The 26,266-nt window shown below is 35.7% G+C and overlaps 1 protein-coding gene across 2 annotated transcripts in view; it reads left to right on the plus strand.

Moving 5' to 3' along the window:
* gstcd (glutathione S-transferase, C-terminal domain containing) overlaps positions 1 to 26,041 on the plus strand; it is a 62,688-nt gene extending 36,647 nt beyond the window's left edge. The window contains exons 6-13 of one of the 2 annotated variants that reach the window (XR_013207782.1): positions 10,680 to 10,795; positions 11,075 to 11,119; positions 11,554 to 11,682; positions 19,122 to 19,255; positions 20,179 to 20,209; positions 23,262 to 23,331; positions 25,110 to 25,586; positions 25,633 to 26,041. Coding sequence is in view for 1 of the 2 variants with exons in the window: in XM_077246160.1 (XP_077102275.1) it covers positions 10,680 to 10,795; positions 11,075 to 11,119; positions 11,554 to 11,682; positions 19,122 to 19,255; positions 20,179 to 20,209; positions 23,262 to 23,331; positions 25,110 to 25,249 (665 nt within the window). In the remaining variant the exon portion in view is untranslated. Of the gene's footprint in view, positions 1 to 10,679; positions 10,796 to 11,074; positions 11,120 to 11,553; positions 11,683 to 19,121; positions 19,256 to 20,178; positions 20,210 to 23,261; positions 23,332 to 25,109 lie in introns of both variants that reach the window. The other variant, XM_077246160.1, reaches the window with a different exon arrangement.
* The last annotated feature ends 225 nt before the right edge of the window (positions 26,042 to 26,266 follow it).

Genomic DNA, 26,266 nt, shown 5'->3' on the forward strand with positions numbered 1-26,266 from the left:
ACAGTACTTTTTGTACAGGTTGTGGTGTTATTTTCAGAAACATTCATTTCAAACAGACTTCTTTCATTTGAAGTGTCATGGTTTGTGTTTTAATGCAGATGTTTGTGTGGTTAATCTTTAAGGCTTAATATAACATTGAACCTCGTCATAATGTCTGTCTGAAATGTCTCGCATACACGCTGAATAATTCAAATATGGTTTAAACTCTTGTTGCCTACTTTGAGAATTAACCTTGTACATGTTTGACCTGAATGTGTCAGTGTTTGTAAAGTAGAAGTGGATATTTTTAGCTATTAAGTTCAGCTGTCAAAAATGCAATTGATACAAATTTGACGTGTTTAACATGCTAACCTCTGCATGGCTGTATTATTTTTCCATCTTGCAGAATTCTGTCTTGAGCTTATACCACTACATACTATCCAAAACAAGAACCAAACATGTATTTCTTATATGAGGAAAATCTTTGAATGAGCTTAAGTCTTTGAGGTTTGGCTCGGTTCATTCAGAGAGTACAAATCTGTGTACTGTATATTGAAGCAAAGAAAGTGACACATTTGCTTTTAATGGATTTATATAGAATCCTGAATGTGAGCATAATGTTGTTTTTTTTCAAATCCTCACAATTGTATAATGCTTTTAGGTTGTTGTTGTTCCCTGAAAATAATCCCTCATTAATGATTGTTTCTTATTTGTATGTTACAGTATTAACAAATATCATATATTAAAGAGTGAAAAACTACCTTTACAAAAAGTGCTGCGGCAGCACAAGTGGTGTTTTAAGTTGTAATACCGTTGTAATATATATACCTACCAAAAAGGTTCTTGCTTTTCAGTTTATCAAAGGTGATTGTGGGAAGTAATGGTGGGCGGCATGACTACAGTTACATGATCACAAATGTTTTTTATCCCTTCTAACTGTGACTTGAGGTCACAGATTTTGGCCTTTTATCTGTAAACTCTCTAAGTGTTTTGTTCCTGCTCCAGATTGCTCACTGAAGCTGTGACTGTGAATAGTTAGCAGAAAAACAACCTTGAGGATGTCCTCCTCCTGAACAATTCTTGCTTAAATACCTTCATTCAGGCCTCTCCTCATCTCGTAAGCACAGATGTAGCCACTTGAACATGCTATTCTGGTTGTCCACTCGAGAGGCCTGTTTTCTTCTGCTTTTGTGTCTACTGTAGAAGTTCTCCCTCCCCTGCTTACATTTTGCAGCAGAAAGGACGGAAATTGAGGTCTGGATTGCTGGAAAATATTCTCCCCTTGGTTTACTGTTTGGAAGCCTATTGCTTGGATGCCATACGCCTCTTGTAAGGCCGAGTTATGATGAAAAGAGAGTCCCTGTTTTTCATTTTCCTGTTCTCCATTCTGTCGATTTTGAAAAAGCTAGTTCAGTGGGAACATTTCACATTCCAGTAATTTGCTGTTTTGAATCACATTGCACTACCGTACAAAAGTTTGGTGTCTGGAGGATTTTTTTTTTAAATGAAGAAATAAATACTTTTATACAGCAAGGATGCATTAGATTGATCAAAAATGACAGTAAATACATTTGTAATGTTACAAAAGATTTATATTTCAAATAAATGCTTTTCTTTTGAACTTTAAATCACAAACAAAAAATCCTTAACAAATGTATCACATTTTCCACAAAAATATTGAGATGCACAACTGTTTTCAACATTAATAAAAATCTGAAATGTTAATTGAGCAGCAGATCATCATATTAGAATGATTTCTGAAGGATCATGTGAAACTGAAGACTGGAGTAATGATGCTGAACATTCTTTTATCACAGGAATAAATTAAATTTTAAAATGTATTCTAATAGAAAATAGTTCTTTTAAATTGCAATATTTCACCATAGTACTGTTTTACTGTATTTTTGATCAAATAAATGAAGCCTTGGTGAGAGAGAGATTTCTTTCAAAAACATGACAAAATCTTACCGACTCCAAACGTTTGAAAGAATAGTGTAAGTGCAACTATTTATATAACAATGTTGCATTGATGCAATCAGATTTTATATATGTTTTCCTATTATATTATCTCCTACTCTCTTAAAAATAAAGGTTCTTTATTGGCATCTATCTTTTCCTGAAGAACATATACTATCCATGGAATCTTTTCATTCCATTTCCAGTGGAAAAACAGTTCTTCAGATTAATGAAATGTTCTTCACACAAAAGTTGTTCTTTTAGGAACTGTTCACTAAAAGGTACTTTTGTTAACCCAAAAATGGTTCCTCTCTTTCATTACTGTGAAAAAAAACCTCTTTATATTTAAAAGTGTATAGTTCACTTAATGGAGAAGCAGGTCTCTTAAACCAGCATTGGATTGTAAGTTAGATGATCTATAAGCATCTATATTCCAGTAAATATAAAGTTCAGTACATCACTATACTGTATGATATTGTTAAAATGGTATGTTTGTGATAAGAATTGATGTAGGTGAAGCCCCTGTCATTGTGTATCAGAGGTGACCATACAGAGAAATGTCAGTTTATTAAAACAACCTGTTTCTTCATTAATTGAACTGTGGGAAATCATATGAAAGGGCACATAAAACAAGGATCAAAAGTATTGTGAGAAAGCAATATCATGAGAAAAATAATTGCAATATTGATATGTGATCGTATCAGTACACCCCTGATCGGACCACATGATCTTTTCTTATTTGTTTCATCCTTTCTCTTACCAACAAACACATCTCACTTGCGTCTCAATCATCTGTGTCTATCACAATCTCTGTTTGTCTCAAAGGACTGCAGGGTGTTTTGGACCAAACCTGGATGTGTTTGGTAAATTAAAAACTCTGCCTGATCAATATATCTCATTATTCTATGAACGTTTTCCTGGTTTTGCCTCCAATACTCTCAGGATCATAATCATCTATGTGCACAAAAACCCATCTTTTGTAGGAGTTTCACCATTCGGTATTGTGAGTTTTTTTAATAGTATTACCAGTGACTTTTTGGTGACACCTCCATGTGTTAGGTAGGGTATGTATTTATTTATGTTTGTTAGTTTTATTTTTTTATCATTTTTTATTTATTCGCTTATTTGCTTGCTTTATTTTCATTTCCTTGTTTGCGTGCTTATTTGCTGCCTAATTTACTGTAGTTTTTTATTTTAATATATTTTCGGCCATTTTGCTACTTAAGACGGCAATAGTGAGAAGACAACAAATTATTGCGTTACTCTCATTAACGCCATGTTAAGAGTGTTGGAGCATGTGACTGCTTGATATTGACAAACTCATTTGTAAAAACCAAGTGAAAATAGGCCGCCTTGTTGGTAGAGGCTATTTAAATTAACTCCGCCCACTATTGTCTGATTGAGCCATGACAAAATTATAACCGAATCAGTGGCGTAGACAGTGAGGGTGCGTTTGACCCTAGTTCGAATCCGTATTAACCAAACTCATTCTTTTCCCTTTACCCATCGCATATCAGCTCGGAGTAGCGTTTATTTTAAATAAAAATTTAGAAAATTTTTAGGAATCAACATCGTATCAGTCCACATTTCTATAGCACAGTTAAAATCAACACAAGTTGACCAAAGTGATTGGCCAAATATATATCTATTAGAAATAAATTGAATAACAGGTATTTGATAGAGGGAATAAAGTGTTTAGTAAAGTCAAGTCAAGTCACCTTTATTTATATAGCGCTTTTACAATACAAATTGTTTCAAAGCAGCTTTACAGAGATAACAGGAAAGTAAAGTTGTAATAGTATTGTTAAATTCAAAATTAAATGTTAAATGTCCCCAACTAAGCAAGCCAAAAGCCAATGGCAAATGAAGGCGAAAAAAAAAGGCTATAGTGGCAAGGAACCAAAACTCCATCAGGTGACAGAATGGAGAAAAAAACCTTGGGAGAACCCAGGCTCAAACCAACAGTGTATGATTATGATTTAGGCGGCATAATAGGTGAGAACTCAGATTGGATCAGAACTTTCACAATATTTATCCAGTTCATCTGGTTAGGGGTCGGAGTCATCACGCCGGTATGGAGATGAGTTTGTTGAGGTGTCCATGAGGCCTTCACTGTGTTGATGAGGCTGGCACTTCAGGGATGCGTTGTCGTCGTGTCCATGTGATGGTCCTTCATCAGATCGGGATATGGCCTGGATCCGGCGGACTACGGTAAACCTCGGGATAAACTGAGAGACTAATATCCGCGTAGACGCCATCCTTCTTATGATGTACAAAGTACATCAGGATTTATCGGAAGTGTTCCCGGTTCCAGCTGATCTAAACTATGCAGCCTAACATTGAATTATAGCAATCTATAATGTGTTATGTGTATGCTAAGCCAAAGAGATGTGTTTTTAGTCTAGATTTGAGCTGACAGACTGTGTCTGCTTCCCGGACAATGTTAGGAAGATTGTTCCAAAGTTTTGGTGCTAAATAGGAAAAGGATCTACCACCAGCAGTTGATTTAGATTTTCTAGGTATTATCAACTGGCCGGAATTTTGAGATCGCTATAGACGTGAAGGACTATAATGGGTTAAGAGCTCGCTCAAGTACTGCGGAGCTAAACCATTTAGTGCTTTGTAAGTAATCAGTAATATTTTAAAATGTATATGATGTTTAATAGGGAGCCAATGCAGTGTTGACAGAACCGGGCTAATATGGTCATATGCCTGGTTCTGGCAAGAACTCTAGCGGCTGCGTTTTGGACCAGCTGTAGTTTGTTTATTAAGCGTGCAGGGCAACCACCCAGTAGAGCATTACAATAATCTAGCCTTGAGATCATGAACGCATGAACTAATTGTTCCGCATTTGTCAATGAGAGCATATGACGTAATTTAGATATATTTTTAAGATGGAAAAATGCGCTTTTACAGATACTAGACACGTGACTTTCAAATGAGAGATTGGAATCAAAGAGCACACCCAGGTTCCTAACTGACGACGAAGACTTGACAGAACAGCCATCAAGTGTTAAACAGTATTCTAGGTTATTGCGTGTGGAAGTTTTTTGTCCAATAATTAGAATCTCTGTTTTTTCAGAATTTAGTAGAGGGAAATTACTAGTCATCAAATTTTTTATATCAGCTATGCATTCCGTTAATTTTGTGAATTGGTAAGTTCCGTTAGGTTTTGAGGAAATATAGAGCTGAGTATCATCAGCATAACAGTGAAAACTAATTCCATGTTTCCTAATGATATCTCCTAACGGTAGCATGTACAGAGTGAACAGCAGCGGTCCTAGTACTGAGCCTTGTGGTACGCCACACTGAACTTTTGACCGATAAGACATCTCTTCTTTTACTGCTACAAACTGATAACGGTCAGATAAGTATGATTTAAACCATGCTAGTGCAATTCCACTAATGCCAAAATAGTTTTCTAGTCTATTTAATATAATGTTGTTGTCAATGGTGTCAAATGCAGCACTAAGATCTAGTAACACTAATAGAGAGATACAACCACGATCGGATGATAAGAGCAAATCATTTGTGACTTTAATGAGAGCAGTCTCAGTACTATGGTACGGTCTAAATCCGGGTTTGAAAATCCTCGCAGATAGCATTTCCTTCAAAAAAGGAACACAGTTGTGAGGATACTGCCTTTTCTAATATCTTTGACATAAAAGGCGAATTCGAGATCGGCCTGTAATTGACTAATTCCGTAGGATCAAGTTGCGTTTTTTTAACAAGCGGTTTAATCATAGCCAGCTTAAAAGGTTTTGGTACGTATCCTAGAGACAAAGACGAATTAATGATATTGAGAAGAGAATCTATGACCTCTGGAAGCATCTCTTTCAATAGTTTAGTCGGTATAGGGTCTAACATACAAGTTGTCGATTTAGATGAGTTAACGATTTTGCAAAATTCTTCTTCTCCTATAGCAACAAATGAATCAAATTTTTCCTCAGGGAGACTACAATGCACTCCCTGATGCGATACTGTAGTAGACGGTTGCATAGTTATAATTTTGTCCCTAATATTATCAATCTTATAAGTGAAGAAGTTCATAAAGTCATTACTGCTGTGTTTCTTGGAAACTTCTGGGCTTGAAGCTTTCTTTTTCGTTAGTTCAGCCACTTTTTCAAATAAATACCTAGGATTATGTTTATTTTCTTCTAATAGGGTTGAAAAATAAGCAGATCTAGCAGCTTTTAAAGCCTCTCTGTAAGCAATCGAGCTCTCCTTCCATGCAATATGAAATACCTCTAGTCTTGTGCTCCATTTTTCTGTCTGTTCTCTTAAGGGGGCCCCGGGTGTGCTCGTTGTACCACGGTGTTGGAATATTTTCTTTAATCTTTAAGCGCAGCGGAGCAACTGCGTCTAAAGTTCTGGAAAAGAGAGAGTTAAAAGTTTCTGTTGCAATATCGAGTTCTTCTAAGCTATCTGGGATGCTGAGATGATGAAACTGATCAGGAAGATTATTGATCTAACATAGGTCTAACATATTTATGACACGGAGTCGGCTTTGCAGCCTCGGCTAAATGTAATTTACATGAGACTAGATAATGATCTGAGATGTCGTCGCTCTGCTGCAGTATTTAAACAGCATCAATATTGATTCCATGTGATAATATTAGATCTAGAGTATGATTACGACAATGAGTAGGTCCTGACACGTGTTGTCTATCTCCAATTGAGTTTACAATGTCTTTAAATGCCAATTCCAATGCATCTTTTTCATTATCTACATGCATATTAAAATCACCAACAATTAGTACTTTATCTGCAGCCAATACTAATTCTGATAGAAAGTCAGCAAATTCTTTGATAAAGTCTTTATGGTGCCCTGGTGGCCTGTATACAGTAGCCAGCAGAATTCTCAAATGTGATTTATCGTTTACACTATATATTTTTACATTAAGCACCAACACTTCAAAAGAAGTATATTTAAAACTAGATTTCTTAGTGTTTTTGGAAATATTACTATAAATTACAGCAACACCTCCCCCTTTGCCTTTCGGACGAGGTTCATGTTTATAACAGTAATCTTGCGGGGTGGACTCATTTAAAGTAATGTAATCGTTTGGTTTTAGCCAGGTTTCTATCAAACACAGCACATCTAGGTTATAATCTGAAATCATATCATTAACAATAAGTGCTTTTGAAGTAAGGGATCGAATATTCAGCAACCCAAGCTTTATCATTTGCTCATCTGTATTCTGTTTTGTATTTGTTGAACATCAATTAAATATTTAACCTTAGCTAGGTTTGGAAGTTTTTTGTATTTCCAAATTCAGGGAACAGACACAGTCTCTATATGATGATATCTAGGTGAAAGAGCCTCTATGTGATGGGATTTATCTGACCTTGGTGGCGCGAGGCCGCTAGCAGACGGTCGGTTTAGCCAGTCTGTCTGCTTCCTGACCTGAGCCCCAGATTGTCATGTTTTATCTCTAAGACTATGAGCCAAATTACTAGAGAGAAGAGCAGCACCATCCCAGGAGGGATGAATACCATCTCCTTTCAACAGGCCAGGTTTGCCCCAAAAACTTTTCCAATTGTCTACGAATTCTATATTATTTTGCGGACACCACTTAGACAGCCAACCATTGAGTGAACACAATCTACTAACTATCTCATCACTCCTTCGGACAGGAAGGGGGCCAGAGCAAATTACAGTGCCAGACATCGTACTTGCGAGTTCAAACACCTCTTTAATGTTAATTTTGGCGATCTCCGACTGGCGAAGTCGAACATCATTAGTGCCGACGTGAATAATAATCTTAGAGAATTTACGATTAGCATTAGCCAACACTTTTAAATTTGCTTTGATGTCAGGCGCTCTGGCTCCCGGCAAACATGTGACTATGCTGGCTAGTGTCTCTATTTTCACGTTCCGTGTAATAGAATCGCCAATACCAGGGCACAATCAACAGAATTCTCAGTCGGTGTTTCACTGAATGGGGCAAATCGATTTGTTGTGGTAATCGGAACAGAAGAGTGTTTTTTTGATCCGGGACTAGAGCGATCCCTCAGTGTCATCTGCCTGGCCGGAACGGAATCATGTAAAGGGTTCACTATGCTAGGCACAACCAAAATAGTATCTAAAGGTCTTGCACACTTACTATCCTCAATTAAAGTTTGGATGCGTGTCTCTAGTTCTGAAATCTTCTCCGTCAGCCTGACTGTTTCCTTGCATTTATCACATATATATCCTATATTGCCGACGGGGAAGGCTATACTAAACATGTGGCATGAAGTGCAGGTGACAATAACAGGACAAGACATTACTCACCGTGTTTGTTGACTGATTCTTACTCACCTGGGCTTTTATTAACTCAGAGGCGCGGGCGCGCAAAAGAAAAATAAATAAGCTCTCAATAAACTGAGCGCACGGGCGGCGCGTTAACAGACTAGCGAGTTACTAGTGTGTCGTGCTAAGAATAACGGAAGCTAGTGAATGATAAGTAAGCTGTAATTAGTTGAATAAACTATTAGAAATGATAGTAAATGATGGTTCAAAACAGAATGAAATACGATGCTAATACGAGGCTTAGACGGAGCTTACAGCCTCGAAGCAGGCAACACATGTTTAATGGGTCGGGTTACATTACACTGTGGTGCAAAAAGTATTTCACTATTTTTATAAATAGCATCTAACAACTATTTACACTCAGTGCAAAGAAAATACATGTTGTTGCTATTTACACTTATTTTAATATTTAATATTGATATTTTAATATTTACTCATATTTTAAGCCACTTTATGTCTATTCAATGCTTTACTTATATGCCACTTGTTAATAACTCTTAATTATCTTCTTTTGGACTTCTGGATTTGCTTTTAATAAATTACATAATCAGCATATAATTAGCAATTCCTTTTAGAATTTGAATCCGTTTGAATTCCGTAAAAACCAAAACATCATTGTACTTTGGAAGGATTGCAGATTTTCAGAAGGATTTGATTCTCAGAAGGATTTGATTCTCTTGATGTAGGAGAGATCCTCATTTGACAGCAGGCCGACATTCCTCTGGATTTATGTCTCTCAGAGACGCACTGCAAATGTGCTCTCGGTTAATGAGTTGCATCTTCACTGCATTCCACATATCTGCTCCACTCTGATAGCACGCCTGCCATTCGAATCCTGTTAGAGAAAGAAAACATGCAAATTCCACAGGCGTTCTTTGCTAAAGAAATCTGCATGTTTGTCTTTTCTTCCTCACCTGAGCCTGATTGATTTTTTTTTTTTTTTTTTTGCCTTTCTTTTGAATCATAGACATTAATTAATTACCTGGTGATAACACATGATGAACAAATCTGTACAAAGCTTTGTTGGGTTTTTGTTTCCTATTTGGCTCCAGGTAGTTCTTCCGCTCTCATCAGAGAGTTGTGCACAAAATGAGCGCAGCAGTGCACGACAGACGCGTCTGTGATTTATATTACACTGATGGTGTTTCTTCAGCGCTCGGCTCAAAACAGGAAATCTGCTGCAAATTTATTCCCCGTGGCAGAGAGAGTGTCTGTGTGAAAACAGCCTTCGACTCCAATTAAAGTTTGAGACGACTTGAGTGGCTCTGGGGGGGAAAAAGGGTCTAAAATTTTATTTTTGAGAGCATTCCCTCTTTTAACATTTCTCAAACAGCCGTTGAAATAATTCAATCAGTTTAATCACAGCTGAAAGTGGTGCTTGGCTGTCCTCTTTTCAATTTGCTAACTGTAAGAATGCAAAATGTACCGAATGGCATTTTTAGGTAGGCAGCCTGTTTATACTGATGTTCAGAGCCAAGCGGAGGAACAATAATTATTCTCATAACTAGACAACCACATGTTCTATTAATCATTTTTATTATACATTTTACAGTCTCTCTCCTAGCGTTTGTCCCGTCGTAATGCGGGTTCTTCCAATCGAGGTCATTGTAATGTTATGTATTATACAGTAGTTCATTATTATTATATCCTAACACATTGTGCTTGATAACAATGCATGGTTTGTGTGACTTCATGCATGTTACAACAGAATATTGTAAATTTATAAATGTATAACCATTTTTTTCTTGGCTTTGTTTTCAGTCGTTTGTTCAACTGCAACTACAAAGTAACAATATAAATATTTAAATGCCCGTACTGTTGTTCACTGTACTTATTTATTTATTACATTATATTATATTAAATTATATTATATTATATTATATTAATTTAGTGCTGTCAAATCGATTAATCGCATATAGCAAAAGTTTGTAAATATGTGAGTGTGTGTGTATGTCTGTGTTTGTTTGTGTATGTGTATATATATATATATATATATATATATATATATATATATATTGACAGCACTAAATATAATACAATATAATCTAACATAATATTTGCTAGTCTGTAGAATCACTCCACCTCTTTCTTCTATAATAAAATAATTTTAAATTAAACCTTTTTATTTATTTATTTATTATTCTCCTGTAATGAAATAGTTTCAACCTAAAACAATATTTGTTCATTTTTGATCTGTTGTTTTTAAAGCCTTCTAATTATTTTCTTCTTTTCTTTTACTTATTTATTTTTGCAACACAATGAATTAGTAATTTTCTAATTTTGATCTGGGTTTAGTTTGCGTTAATGATCTGTTGACTGTACATTATCACATATCTACTGTATTATGTAACATTTGTAACTTGGACACTCATTTCTGTTTTGGTTAAGAGTCTTGTTGCAGTGTGTTGCTGTTGGCCGTTTCGGTGTTAATATTCCCTTGTCTCCAAAGGTAAGATGTCAGACGCCCGCGCTGTGCGCAAACAACAACAACTCAACAACCTGCTTGCCATGGTGACGGATCTAGCCCACCCGGGGAACACTGTGGTGGATTTCTGCAGCGGGGGGGTAGGTTACCTTCTGACATATTCAAAATGTCTTGGACTTGTTTCTGTTTTCTTACGGGACTCACTGTCAGTAAGCATCTGTTCTCCTCCCTTGTCACCTCATGTAATCTTTGGGAGTGCTCTTGTTATTCTGTGCATACATATAAGCCCAGACGTTACAGCTTTTGGGCAACAGGTCAATATTCTTATGTGCGCCTCTGTTCTTTTGAGCAGACTTTGATCTGATGAGGTCTGCTTCTCCCAAGTTCTTTAGCAGCGTTTTCTTCGTTTGTTTTCTCAGGGGCACGTTGGGATTGTTTTGGCGTACACGCTTCCTAAATGTCAGGTAAGACTTTCTGATTTGTTCAAGTGTAGCAAGTTCAGGTTAACAGAATCAAAGAAAATAAACTAAATCTGTCTTACTCCCTGGTGAGCTCATTTGTAGACACTGGAAAAATAAACTGATTCTACACTATTGTTGTTTTTTGTCTCCCTAAGCCCTTTTTCGGGAAAATTGTACTTTTACCAATGCGAATAGGAAAATCAACTCAATACTAGAATACTCTGAGTGCTAATGCATATTTAATGGTTCAGTGGGTTATTAGGTAGTTATTTAGAAGATGTACTTCTTATTCTCTGCTGATTTTCTTTCCTTTTAATGAAATGGCTTTTCAAATAGCAATTTGAGATGAATCAATGCGCAATTTGGCAATGAACCAGTGAGTTGTAAGAGATATAATATGGAGCATGGTGTAATATATCGTTTTTGTCATTGGTCAGGTTATTCTCATTGAAAATAAAGAGGAGTCTCTGGTCAGGGCCAGAGACCGAAGTGCTCAGCTTGGATTGACAAACATTGGCTTCATCCAGACAAACCTCGACTACTTCACCGGAAACTTCAACATCGGGGTAAGAACCGTCTTATATAAAACATACATGATATTTGGGAAGTGTTTCTCTTGGAAGTGTGTGTATGTATGTATAGTACATGTGTATATATATATATATATATATATATATATATATATATGTGTGTGTGTATTTGTAATTTAATGCAGGTTTTTTCTTTATGAATTAGTTAGCTTGAGAAAATTCATGCATGTTTCTTATACTCCAAACAAAAGTTATGTGTTTGGAGGGTGTTTAATAGCTGTTATGATGTTGATATTAAGTTTATTATCATTTATCATAATATTAAGAAAGGCTGTTTAGCTATTGAAATAGCATTGGAGTCTCTCAGATGCCAAATAGTACATGAGGGTTTAATATTTCATTGTGTAGCTTGGTGATACAATTTTCAAACTTTTTGTTTAATTGTTTAATTCTAGTTTTACATTAGATAGATTTCAATGTGGCCTCAGATATTTGGATCCCACTGCATCCTTTCATCGATAATAGCTTTTGTTAATGTTTGATTTCAGCGCTTGTTCTTCCTATGAGCAGTTTCAATAATTTCACATTTTTGTCCAGAAGATATAGACATCTCTTCATTTGCATTGCAAAGCCTGTTTAAAAGGATGGATTCTGGCACTCTGTAGTTGTAGCTGGTTTGATTCTCCCTGTCATCCATATTTATTATGCAGTTCACCCTCACGTTTGTCCTTTAAATCCTTTCAAAAGAGAATAGGTTGCTCATTACTGCATTTTGAGTGATGAAATTGGCTCCTCGACAACTTGACCAAACATTAAGATTACATTTAATTTTAAACAAAACTGATTGTGGAACAATGATATTATTAACAGTCATTTACACACATTTGTTTTGTGTTCTTATTTTTTAATTCGGTCAAATATTGTAACCACAAGCATAATAGAAATTAGACAGCAAATTTATATTATGCAATCTAGTTGGATTGTATATTTGTTAAGATCATTCCATAATCATATTTGAGGTAGACAGAAATCTATTTACTTAAAACATGTTAACCAAATAATTTATTCTTCATACAGCAATGACGAATTGTTTTGGCTTGTTTTGAGAGTGGCCAGAAAAATGGAGCGCAACTGGAAGAAAACAAAACTAGACGTATTTCGCATTTCATGGAATTCATCTTTGTCACTAGGATATGTACCAAAAACTTTTAAGCTGGCTATGATTAAACCGCTTGTTAAAAAACGCAACTTGATCCTACAGAATTTGTCAATTACAGGCCGATCTCGAATCTGCCTTTTCTGTCAAAGATACTAGAAAAGGCAGTATCTTCACAACTATCTTCCTTTTTAGAAAGAAATGGTATCTGTGAGAATTTTCAATCAGGATTTAGACCGTATCATAGTACTGAGACACCTGTCTAGAGTAACAAATGATTTGCTCATATCATCCGATCGTGGTTGTATCTCACTATTGGTGTTACTCGATCTTAGTGCTGCATTTGACACTATCGACCACAACATTCTTTTAAATACTCGTAAATTATGTTGACATTAGTGGAATTGCTCAAACTTGATTTGTTTTACCTGTTGAATGATGGTGAGACAAGCACACTGCTGTGTTTGGTGGCTGTGACTAATGAACTTGCATCGTATTTGTGAAGTTGTGCCTTCCATCCCTCGGGCAAACTACTTAATTATAAAGGCAGAAAAAGTTTTTTACCCCCATTGTAGGAAAGAAAAAAAAATCAGCAAAAAAAATGAAGACCTATTGCATGAGAAAAACTAATAAAGAATATGCTGTTGCAGCATGCTTTATTATTATTCCGTTGCATTGCTGAATGATTTATACAAGAAAAACTAGCATTGAGGATGACGTTAACGTTTCAGTTTGTAGCAGTAAATGAAGAGATGTCTTATCGGTCAAAAGTTCAGTGTGGCGTACCACAAGGCTCAGTACTAGGACCTTTGCTGTTCACTCTGTACATGCTACCCTTAGGAGATATCACTAGGAAGCATGGCATTATTTTTCACTGTTATGCTGATGATACTTAGCTCTATATTTCTTTACACCCTGACGAAAATTACGAATTAAAAAAATGAACGGAATGCATAGCTGATATAAAAAAACTGGATGTCTTTTTCCTGTTAGAACAGTGTCGTGTTAATAACTAATGATCTTCGCAACGGAATTGAATCAAAACTAACTTTAGCTGGACAATAACTTTATCCTAGAGCTGTAGTAAAGCCTAAGCAATCTGTTACGGTAATTTCTATTATTACTGTAAAGCTGCTTTGAAACAATCCATACTGTTAAAAGCGCTTTATAAATGAAGGTGACTTGACTTGACTTCATTAGGAACCTTGCGAGTTTTGATTTTGTTTTGTTTTTTGTTGTGAGGGGGATAAAACGTAATTCAAGATATATTCTTATCTTACACAATTGTGCATTTTAAGTATGTTTAGGTATTTTTACTGAAAAACAAGATAAAAATACTGATTAAAATTATTGTTTTGACATGTACTCTTTGAGGGGTACTGTTTTCTGTGATAACTGAGGAAGTATGTACTTTCTGCAGTTCTTATATTTGTTCCTGGAGGTAATGAGATGTTTCTTCCTGCCAGAGACCTGCAGCCTCTGGCCTCGTATCCACAGATAGCTGCAGCTGCAGTATTGAGCTTCACACACTGCTCTTGTGTGTGTGTGTGTGTGTGGTGGGGGGGGGGGGTATTTTCTTCCAACACAGAGTCTTTATCGGACCTTCACTGGTTCCCAAAACTAATACCTGTATCTATGTAGAATTTCTTTTGGGCACCTAGCACAATCATTAAAAAAAATGTCAATGACATTCATATCGAACAGTCACCAATTTTTTAAAACAATTTTAACATACTAGGTTTATCTAGAAAGAAGTACTTTTTTTTCCCTCCAGACCTCCATGCGGGGATGAAATATTCCTTTTATTGGATGGTTGTGGTCTGCGTGTGAGTGACAGGTTGCTCCGCCCTCACGCCAGTGAACGCGTCATTAGAGAAGAAAATAACTGCAAGAGGGAGGGGAAGTTATTTTGATTATAGATTATGAGGGCACATGAATTAAAGATGTACATGTATAAGTCACTTATGGATGCAATATTCCAAAAAAAAAAATTGTCGAGGGTTTAGAACAAACTACATTGTGTTATTTTGTGTGTATCTCGGTCATGAAAAAAGTTGAAAATATCAGGGACATTATACAATTGTGATTTACAGGCTTGGAAATGTATAAGGTTATGAATCAGTCTTAATATAAATGATTAATTGGTGAATTGGTATGAATTTGAATTATTTTATTTCAAAACTTACACGGCGATTACAAGTGAAAGGAAGCATCATAGAAAAGTCTTCAGATGTTCAAGATTGTTAACCTGTTTGGGCAATTTGAAAGCTCTGGAAAGTGATTGTGTTCGTTGTGTTGGTTATTAAAGACCGTTTTAGGTCTTAGGTTTTTGAATTTGAAATGTTTACCTTTGAGTTTCTAAGCTATATTGTGTTATCTTGCATAACTCTTCACATATCATTAGCATAAATTATTAAAATGTTTGGAACTATTGTTTCCCAGTGGGTTAGATGCGTGAAAATAGCTACTATTCCTTTTTTAAGACAGTCTGTAATAAGGCTTGCAGCTACACTAGGAAAAATGACTAAACATGGGTAATGATGTGAAAAGAGAAGTTATGAGCTGTTTGCTCAAACTTGATTTGTTGTACCTGTTGAATGATGGTGAAACAAGCACACTGCTGTGTTCGGTGGCTGTGAAAAATGAACTTGCATCGTAGTCGTGAAGTTGTGCCTTCCATCCCTCGGGCAAACTACTTAATTATAAAGGCAGAAAAAGTTTTTTACCCCCATTGAAGGGAAGAAAAGAAACATCAGCAAAAAAAATGAAGACCTACTGCATGAGAAAAACTAATAAAGAATATGCTTTCGCAGCATGCTTTATTATTTGTCCATTGCGGAATGATTTATACAAGAAAAACTAGCATTGAGGAAGACGTTAAGCTCTCTGTCAATGTCTTATATTTTCAGTGCTTTCAGAAAACTTAATTTATTAGATCCTTCAGAACAAGAGACCACACAAAACCATTGCAGATTCCACTTTATTTGCTTGCAAAGGAAAAACAAACTTGAGCTTTGTAACACTGCTTCTTTCCCATGCTAAACAACATTCATCTGATCATTTGGGAGACGGCCCACCAGCTTTGTCTCATTATCTAAATTTGTGCTAGAGACGGAGCATCCGACATTCCAATGGAAGACTTGGAATGACTGTAATCTGCTTTTCCAACCTCTTTGTATTTGTAAAGAATAGATTCTGGCCTTGCATGCTGCCAACAAATGATTTACAGTGTTATTACTGAACATTCACCCACAAATACTAACATACAATATTTTGTTTAATTTCTACAGACCATTCGCCATTTCGTTTTTTGCTTGGATCTTATTTTTTTGTTCCGTATTTTGTTTTCTCGCTTTTGATTTTGTTTTGACATGATTTCTGTTTAACTTTTTTTTTGTGGGTTTCTTGTTTTTTTTCTCTCATTTAGTTTCTTGCTTATTTGTTTTGCTTTTTGTTTAGTTTTTTTAAGTTTTTTTTTGGCCTTGTTTTGCTATGAGAACAGTTAATTTTGTGTGTGTGCGTGTTCAACCAAAAAAACAGAGAAATAAGATCTGAGCCTTTTGATCCTTTGCAATCAAGCAAAAAGACATGATACAACAAACAGGAATGTTTTATATTTAAACTTTACCAACCTTGTGACAGTTTATTGTGAAAGCTCCACTATTACCGTACACTATTATTGTCATTATAGCTCATATTCCTCTACCATGCTATGACTATAGCTACATCTGTTTTTTTAAGCAGATATCTTGTATTTTGTGTTTTATAGTGAGCATTATATATTTTTTCAGTTGTGCTTTTTCTTGCATTAAAGCATCTGAACTACCAGAATGTTTTTTTTTGCCTTTTTTTGATTTGCTATATTTTTATTTAATTCGTGTTGTGAAAAAAAGAGCTTTCCTTCCGCACTTTATTCCTGAAGGTCTACTGTAGTTGTGCATTGATTTACTCTTTAAAGTCTCTCGTCCGTTATTGTCAGAATTCCTTGTGTATTTCATCAGTGAATTGTCATTCAAAGTTTTACTTTCACAAAACATCTTCTGAAAGTTCTCCCAGCGTCCTTAATAAACACTATTTGTAGTATTGTCATTTTGTTGCATCATTGTCAACTTTTGAAATTCACCTGGTGCATGACGTCCTCAAAGCTAAAGGTTTTCACGGTTGATTTTGCTTGTTGTGGAGATGAGGCATTCTGTTTTTCACTTTAGATGCGAATACATGGCTCCATTAGAAGATGGTGGTCTACTTCAAAAAACTGAAACCCTGTGTTAATGGATTGTGATTAGCACATTAATGTGGCCCTTGAATACTCAAACACACCTGCCCAGCGTTTTTGAGAATGGCTTTATTCCAGATCCTGTTAAAAAGGCATTATGAATCATTTCGTTCTAATTAGCGTCTCGAGAACTTAATTACAATCCACACTGGACGCTTTGCCAATATTGCTTTTTCCTAATTTATTTCGTCTCGTCTTGGGGCTGTGTGTTTTCCCACACAGAGTTCACGGACATAATTCCTCTACTATGGCAACTCCAAGCAGTGTGTAAAGCGAATCCTCTGAGATTTGGCCACATTTCCCAGAAAACTTCTTATGTGGGATACTGGGATTTGAAGGGTGTTAATCCATGGGTTTGGTCAATTGTGCGCTCACACTCACTGAGACCAGATTTTGCATTGTTCCAGTTTTTCACCCTAACGGTGATGGATACAGGCACTGGTCCGGTAAAGACGTGAGTAAAGACGAACGCTTGATCTTTCACAAGCCTCTGTATGGACATCTAAAGCTTTTCTTTACCCTCCATCAAGCTGTTTGATCCACTTTTCCTGCTAATAGGCAGAGAGACATCTGCTGTCATGCAGTGTCACACCGGCAGGGTATGACTGGCATGCTCTCTCTCTCTCTCTCTCGCTCGCTCTCTCTCCCTGTGCCCGAGTCACTAACAGATCAATGAGAACACGCTAGATACAGAAAGGTGGGAAGAACTTTGAGATGTGTGGAAATATGGCGAAGGACAGGCAAAAAGCACGAGTTTAAACTGTTTTTTATTTGTCATGCGTAGGTTAACGATGTAACCAAAATTGTGTTTTGCTTTTATGCATTATGCTTTAGATAAAATAACCTACTGGTTCAAATGCCAAGTTGCACTTTATTTTACAGTATGTGCACTTACATGTACTTACAATGTACTTATCTAAAAAGTACTGGTTCGGTTCAGGGTTAATACCCAATTATTGCTATTACTATAATAAGTACATAGTATGTACACAGGGAACAGGGCTGTTAAATAAAGTGCTACCAGTAATTTTTTAATCTTTCATGTTGGCTTAATTTTTTTGGGGAAAAAACTGCTATATCATTATCCAAATTTGTTTTCAATTTACTGACTTTGTTGTGTAACTATTAATAAGTAAGCAAATGTTGTCCTTTATACCTTGTTTTCTCCTCTAAGTATTTCATCCTTTTAATTAGCCATTTCTTTTTTGTTATATTCTCATATTCAAATGAATTTTAATTATGTATATATATATATATATATATATATATATAAATGGCTCATATATATATACAGACACACACACACACACACACACACACACACACACACACACACACACACACACACTCATACTCATATATATATATATATATATATAGATTTCGTAACCAGAATAATATTAAAAATGCACTACTGTTCAAGAGATTTCTTTTTTAAATGAATATTTTTATTCAGAAAATATGCATTAAATTGATCAATAGTGACAGTAAAGACATTTATTATATTATATAATGATATTTTAATGATTTCTTTCTCAAATAAATATTAATTAAATGTTTATATTCAAATAATATTGAGAAATGTATCATGGTTCCACTAAAATATTAAGTAGCTGTTTTTGAGAATTTATAATAATAATAAATGTTTCTTGAGAAGCAAATCGGCATATTAGAATGATTCCTGTGACAGTGAAGTTAAAAATTCAGCTTTGCCATCAAAGGAATAAATTACATGTTTGAATATATTAGAATTGAAAACGGGTATTTTAAATTGTAATAATATTTCAAAATATGACTCTTTGTATTGTGTTTTTGATCCAGTGAACGCGGCCTTGAGGATAAGTGTCTTCTTTCAAAACATTTGTCAACAAACATTTGAATGGTTGTGTATTTGTGAAAAGTGACTTACAATAGGCTACGCTCATTACAATAGACTGTTTCCCACACATATCTTGCTCTAGAGCTCAGGTAGTTTGGTTACCAACTTTTGTTTAAGAACCCATGTGTGTAACCAGTATGACTGGTGTGTTGTGTGTATTTCAGGTGGCCCTGCATGCGTGCGGAGTGGCAACAGACATGGTGTTGAATCGCTGCCTCCAGGCGCGGGCGGGATTCGTCATTAGTCCGTGCTGCTACGGGTTCATTCAAAACACACTCAAGTTCAACTTCCCCAAGAGGTCAAAACGATTTCTTCTTCCTCTCTGACTTTTCTCGCTTGCTATCTTTCTCTCTTCTCATCTGTTCCCCTAATTCCACAGTACACAACGACAGCGTAGATATTATAAACCACAGTATATTAAAAGCTAAGCTCTGCATACCCTTTGAAAGATAATGACAAGGACATGAGGACGTTTGAAAATAGCCAACCATAATAGATAGGCATAATAAACATTCATTATTGCGTATATTTCTGTCTTTCTCCTCACGTGAACGTTCTCAGAATATTCTGTCCTGTGTCAACAATCACAGCTGAGCCTCATCAGTACCACGTTAAATGTTGGCAAGAAAATGCAAAAATTAGAGAGTGTGTTTTGAAACTTCTGAACAGTGACGATTGCTTTCGAAAAGTCATCAGTTTTTCCTCCAATCACTTTCCAAATCTGGCGTAAACTGTCATTTAATCTCCGGCAGGATTTTTGCCGCAGGCCACGAGCATCAGGGTGGCGAGAGCAACGAGTGCAGGAAATTATTTTTCCGTGGTTGTGTTCATGGTGTTGCCATGACAGCGGCCCATCGAGGGATTTGTCATTTGTTGCATTCAACAGTTAGGACAGAAAGGGCGACTTGATGACAGACAGTTAATGCACCAAACATTACCTACCACACACATAATCTCCAAGAGTTGCAGAGCCCTTCTTTATCATGCAAGTGTTACGTGAGACATCCCGTTGTATTTACAGTACGCACGGCTTATTTCAGCAGCCGAAACGCTACATGTGTTTTTGTCCATAGAGAATGTTTCCAGAATCTCCTATGATCCGGATGGACTGTCTAAACGTGTTTTCTTTTAATGTGTCATGTCATTTTTCATCCGCTCCTCAGTGTGTGTGTGTGTGTGTGTGAGATCATTAAGTCTGCCCCCCTCCGTCTCTCTCCACAGCACGAGGTTTGCGGAGACTTTAAGCTATAAGGTAAGTGTTTCAGCACTCTTTTCATTATCACCTACACGTGTGGGACGCCACACTGCCCGATTCTTAATGCACAACCTCCACAGGAGTCCATACGCCTTGTGTATGTGAAGCACACTGTGTGGTTTAGTCTTGTTTAGGTCATGAGTTTGGATGCATGTACATTTACATTCATATATATATATATATATATATATATATATATATATATATATATACATACGGTACTTTGTATATACGGTGTATGTATATATTTAGTACTTATTTTATATTTGGTTCATTTTATTTTATATTAGTTTTTGTATTTTTACTTTTTTCTAGTTAGCTTTAATTTATATTTTTCTACTTTTTCTTCTATAATCTTTTTCCAGTTTGTTGCCAACATAATTTTTTTTTAAAGTTTTTTTTTCCTTAACTATTTTCATGCATGATTTTAATTGATACTGTATTTGATTTTTACTTAATATGAATTAGGGTTAGGAATCAAGAACATTTGTTTGTTTTTTATTCAGAACCAGGTCATATAAAAAAAAAAAAGTAAAAGTAAATGTATTGAGCAGTTGATTTTCATGATGCATTTTCATTGAGCATTAGTAAAATGACTAGAATACAATGTGAAATGTTTCCCGCTCTGTTGTTGAATATACAGCACCACAACAAAATTATTATTTTTTTGTTATAGAAATTATGATTCGTGTACCTTCAGTACGAAATAGAATTGAGTGAAAAAACTAAGTAATCAACGTCAAACAGTGCAAGCATTGTCATGGATGAATTTTTAAGGAATTTGACTCATGAATCAGTCTACTTGCCTATTAATGACCATTGCAATCAAATTTGACCTCTGATGATATTCTTGCAGTGTGAGAAATTTTGACACAGTCCTGTAGTCTGACTTTGACCGTTAAATCAAAAACCAAGGAGTGCCGAACATGATGATGCAACTTGTGAAACAGCAACAAACCACCACTTGCTCCACACACACCGTCTTCATATTTTTTCAGTTTCCTTTTCAAGAGAAGCCATGATCAAAAATGAACGCTATTAAATTTTAACGCGTCTTGACTGCCTGCAGTCTAACATTTAATGACAACTGAGATCCCACAGTGCGACGTGGTTTATAGCAGGGATCATGTTCATATAGTTTGACAAGCAGCAATCATAAAGGACTATTACAAATCTTACAGTGTGCACCTGTCTTTAGTATGAGAGGTATTTATGTGTGTAAACTGGGTTAGCAGTATAGATTTGTAATATTGGCAATCAGTTATAGCCATGAAAATAATTAGTTTCATCCACACTTTCTGTACTTGTGCATTCCTCGTCGTGACTTATCTTCACTATAGAGGATTTTCTTTTTGCTCTGAGCTCCAGCTCTGTAAAAATGTTTCTGTAGATTCTTAGTAGCACAAAACATCTGAATAGTCAAACAGTTTTATAATAGTTTTCAAACAGATGAAATAGTGTATTCCTGGGAATAGAGTGTCCTATGTAGTTGCACAATGTATTTTTTTCTGGTGTTTTCCTGCTTCAGGCACTGTCCTGGAGTGGAGGCAGAAGTGTGAGAAATGGATGAGGTTAATCAGTCGTACTGCATCTCACTGTCATCAGTGTTTACTCGACTCCTGCATCTGCCTCTTTCACGCTGTGCTCAAGGCCACTGCTGAGATATCACCTACAGAGGGTCCTACAAGAGACAGCCAGTACCTTGGGAATAGATCTAGAGCAATTCGATATTTAATCTCTAATGTTTGCTAAGACGAGCATCACTGTTGCTATTAGTATTTGGATTTGAACAAACAGAATTATGAATTAAGCTGTTTGTACACTGTAAAAAAAAGCGTTAAATTTACGGTAAGAAATACAGTAGCTGTGGTTGCCAGAAAACGGTAGCCAACATTTTAGGCTTTACAGATTTAACTTAAATTCATAGTAAAAAAGAAAAAAAACTTCAAATGTGAAGTGTCACACAGGGAATTCTGGTAATCTCAATTTACAGTTTTTAAATTAAACAATGACTAGTTCTTTTTCACTTCCGAAAATGTATTTACCGGTATTTTACTGTAAAATTTAGTTTGCGGTTATATCTAATACAGTTATTCACCATATATAGAATGGAAACTTTCTGTTAACCATTAACAGTTTAATTAATAGTTTTTCACCATAGCATGTTTATAGTCTTTTACTGTTAAAATCACAATCATTTTTTACAGTGTACTGTCAGCATGAGGTGAACCTTTTACACCCTATAGCAACTTTGGCACAGGTAAATATCACTCCAGGTTTGATCTACACAGTTTAGATGCATATAATTCCCCCCTTTTTTTAATTTGCAAGGTGTCACCTGATTAAATTTGACTGGATTATTCAATGCATTGTGATTTAAAATGAATGCATTGAAATTCCCTGCAGAAAAATTGATTTTATTTTAATTGTTTGGATTTGATTTGAGTTCAAAATATAAAATAGATGGATTCCCTTTGCTTCTTTCCAAGCAAGCATGATCGATGCAAAAGTTCTTATTGGTACGAATACTAAAAAATGCTGAAGAAATGCTTTACTGTGTTAATTTAACTCTTTACTGATGTATAGGATCGATCACAGCTATAGCTATTAGCCCAGAGGATTCAACATGATAGTCGGAATCAATCTGCCAGGGCTGTTACGTTCCTTTCCATCAGCACTTGTTTCACTCAGTTAATGCAGAATAATGGTTGCTTGAAGCCATCGTTGGACAGGAACAGCAGAGGAAGTCATTTTGTGGCACTTCCTTGCAACAATCCCTACAAAAAAAAAGAAAGAAACTGCAATTAGAGTGCATTGATTTACATAAAATGAACTGGGTGCTGCTTTCCTCCTCTAATGGCTGGTTGCAACGGTTGATAAATAGTCTATTCCATCACCACAACCCTAACGATCTCATGCATTGATATTTCTCTGCAGCTGAGCTGCTTTTCAGTTGTTTTTGTGTGTTTATGTGCAAGTGTGTTAATTGACGTGTCATGACGAGCATGTGTTTTTTGGTCCATTAACATATGTTATATGGTTTCCACAGGAGCATATGATCCTGTGCAGGTTTGCAGACCAGACAGCTGTCAGTTTACCTCTGGAACGGCGATTAATCGGTAAGATGTTTGGGTTTTTAACAGGTGGCTGGAGTTATTGTCACAGTTTTGCTTTAGGCCTGGAAATTCCTTATAGAGTCTGCCATATGGCTACAGTTTTATCTCCGAATAAGATGCAGTGTTGAGCAGACTTTATGGCATGGTCCGAATTCTGGCTGTGCGTGACTAGTAAAACCCTTGCAGCCATGTAGAACTCCTTGGCAACTGCTTAGTTACTGATTAAGCTTAATTAATTAATTGCAGCATGGTTTATTGGTTTGCGCTTCCATTGGGCATTTAAGAAACTTGTTAATGGTTGTATGGACCATAAGCAGTTGTTGGTTTACCAATTGACTTTTAAAAAGGGCTTCAGTCTAGCATAAATGGAGAATCTTTAACATTGTAATGTGGTAAAACAAAAAATGTGTCTGAAAACTATACAAAAGCGGCAGTCCTTCCACTCTCTCGTTTTCATTCACTCCTTCAAGTGAACTATATTAGTGGGCTAATGTAGGGAATAGTGAATGAGTGGATAGAGGGAAATTTCGGACACAGCCAAGATCTCCCCGCTCTGTGACCCCTCTCAAACTTCTCACTACACACTTGCAGTCCCGCAGTCTCATCCCAGTCCCACATAAATCTGACACTGCTGTCATCCTTCCTTCCACTGCCCATCTTTTATAGCTGGCGAGATGACAGCCTCTCAGCCTCTTTACAAAACACATGCTAACCAGCGCTGTTGCCTGTGCCGTGCCAGTCAAACCACACACTTCACAAAGACTTTCAAAGGCAGATATCTTTGAGTTTAGATGAGCTGTTAATTACAGTTTGATAAGATGATAAAGTTTGTTTAAAGTCTTACTGTTTTATCCGTCAGATTACGGAGAGCTTCTTTAAAGAAATGGAATTTCAAATGACTTCAAAATGACTTCATGAAATTTGAAAGATTGATGCTGTTCTTTTGAATTTTCTATTCATCAAATCGTTTTAAAAAATGTATCATGCTTTTCACAAAACTATGAAGCAGCATGACTGATTTCAACATTAAGAAATGTTTCTTGAGCATCAAAAGTAAATTATATTTTAAAATATATTTAAATAGAAAAAGTTATTTTCAACTTTTGTAATACTTCACAATAATACAGATTTTGTTGTTGTATTTTTGATCGAATAAATGCAGTCTTGCTGAACATTTGAAATTTTGTATATAACATTTTTTACAAATATTAGCAACCCCATACTTTTAAACACACTGCAAAACCTATAACAGTCAAATATATTAAAGTAAATTAGTTTATTTCATTCAAATATTACTAGTTCATTACACTTAATAGAACAAGTGATGTGAACTCAATAACTGATTATATTAAGCAGAATGTTTTTTATCAATATAGTTAAGTTGATCGAGGGGTGTTTAATTGTATTTTAGTAAACATTCTTATAGTGAACTCAAATGAAATGAGTTCACAGTACTCAAAATTAATAGTTTCTAAACTTAAATGAATTGATGCAGCATATTTGATAACTTCACAAAACTTTCATGGCCCCCAGACTATTGTATTGTATGAATATCTGAACAAACAATACACCAAAAGAAAGAACAGAGCCTCAGCTTTTATTACAAAGAAAAAAAAACTTTTTATTTTAACTCTTTTCTGTCAATGCCGGGGGAAAATTTAATTAACAACAATGTAATATCTGAGTAATGTTTTCAGCATAGATTTCTGGCCTGCTCTTAATAAACGTAACTCATTTCATTATTGGTTTCATTTCCAAATGTTTTCTCCCTCAATCACCAGGGAAGCGCTGTATGGGACTAGTGGACTTGGACCGCAGTTGGGCCGCCGAGACTCATGGGTATTCTGTGAGAGTGATGACCATGGTCCCTGAGGGATGCTCGCCTAAGAACAATATGCTTGTGGGTTTTCCTACAACATAACACTGACTCACTGAGAAATGCCCACATCAAGACAACATTCAGGACTACAAAAATAATGTTTCATTATTCCATGGGATGTTTGATTTTGGGCAATTTTATAAGTGCAAACGTTTCATTTAGAGGGATAGTTCCTTCAAAATCATTTAATCACCTTCAAGTCATTCCAACCTCATATTGTGTTTTTCATTCTTCTATAAAACAAAAAGGTGATGTTAGGCATGTCTGAATCAATATTTTACATAACATGAAAGTAAATTGTATGAATAGTGACAGAAAAACACCATATCTTATTGTAAAATCCATTGGATTATGGTGCTTTTTTATGCTTTTCTTGTAGGCCATCCCCATTTCTTTTATGGTGCTTTTTTATGCTTTTTTTGTAGGCCATCCCCATTTCTTTTATGTAGAACATAAGCTTTGACATTTTGTCTGACATCTCGTTATAAGTGACACAGAAGAAAATAATATATTGGTTTTGAATGACATTAAGATTTTCATTTTTGGATTAACTATTCCTTTGATTATTTTCCTTTGATATAAAAGCATGGAATGCTACTTATTTGCACACACACTTGAATCATGGTTTGAGCTAATTGTGCAATTAGTATATTTGATTTTTAATTGCCGATTTTAAGCTTAGCTTTTAAACTTGGCTCCATCTTACTATTAGAGATTTTTATTTCAGTAATGTCTTTCAGATCAGATGTCTTTTCAGATTTGCATGCCTGAGGTTTGTGTGTAAATAGAGACAAAAACCAGCACGCCCTTCAATAAATTTAACATGACTTAAAATGTCGTTTGCAAATCAGTCACATTGAATTTTGTAAAAACCACCTTGCACCTCCTCCTCCACCATTATCGCACATTACGCACAAAACAAGAGTCCGGTCTTCCCTAGTTATTACCAATGTAAAATTATTCATTGTAATTTGCACTTCTCCCTCGCAAGAACGCAGAGACATCGCTTTTGAGCGTTTGTCTCAAAGTGTTTGATTAAAAGTATTGAAAGTAAACACG

This window comes from Siphateles boraxobius, unplaced genomic scaffold (genome assembly GCF_051911475.1).
Source record: "Siphateles boraxobius isolate OS27281-9 unplaced genomic scaffold, OSU_SipBor_1 29, whole genome shotgun sequence".
Taxonomy (NCBI): Eukaryota; Metazoa; Chordata; class Actinopteri; order Cypriniformes; family Leuciscidae; genus Siphateles; species Siphateles boraxobius.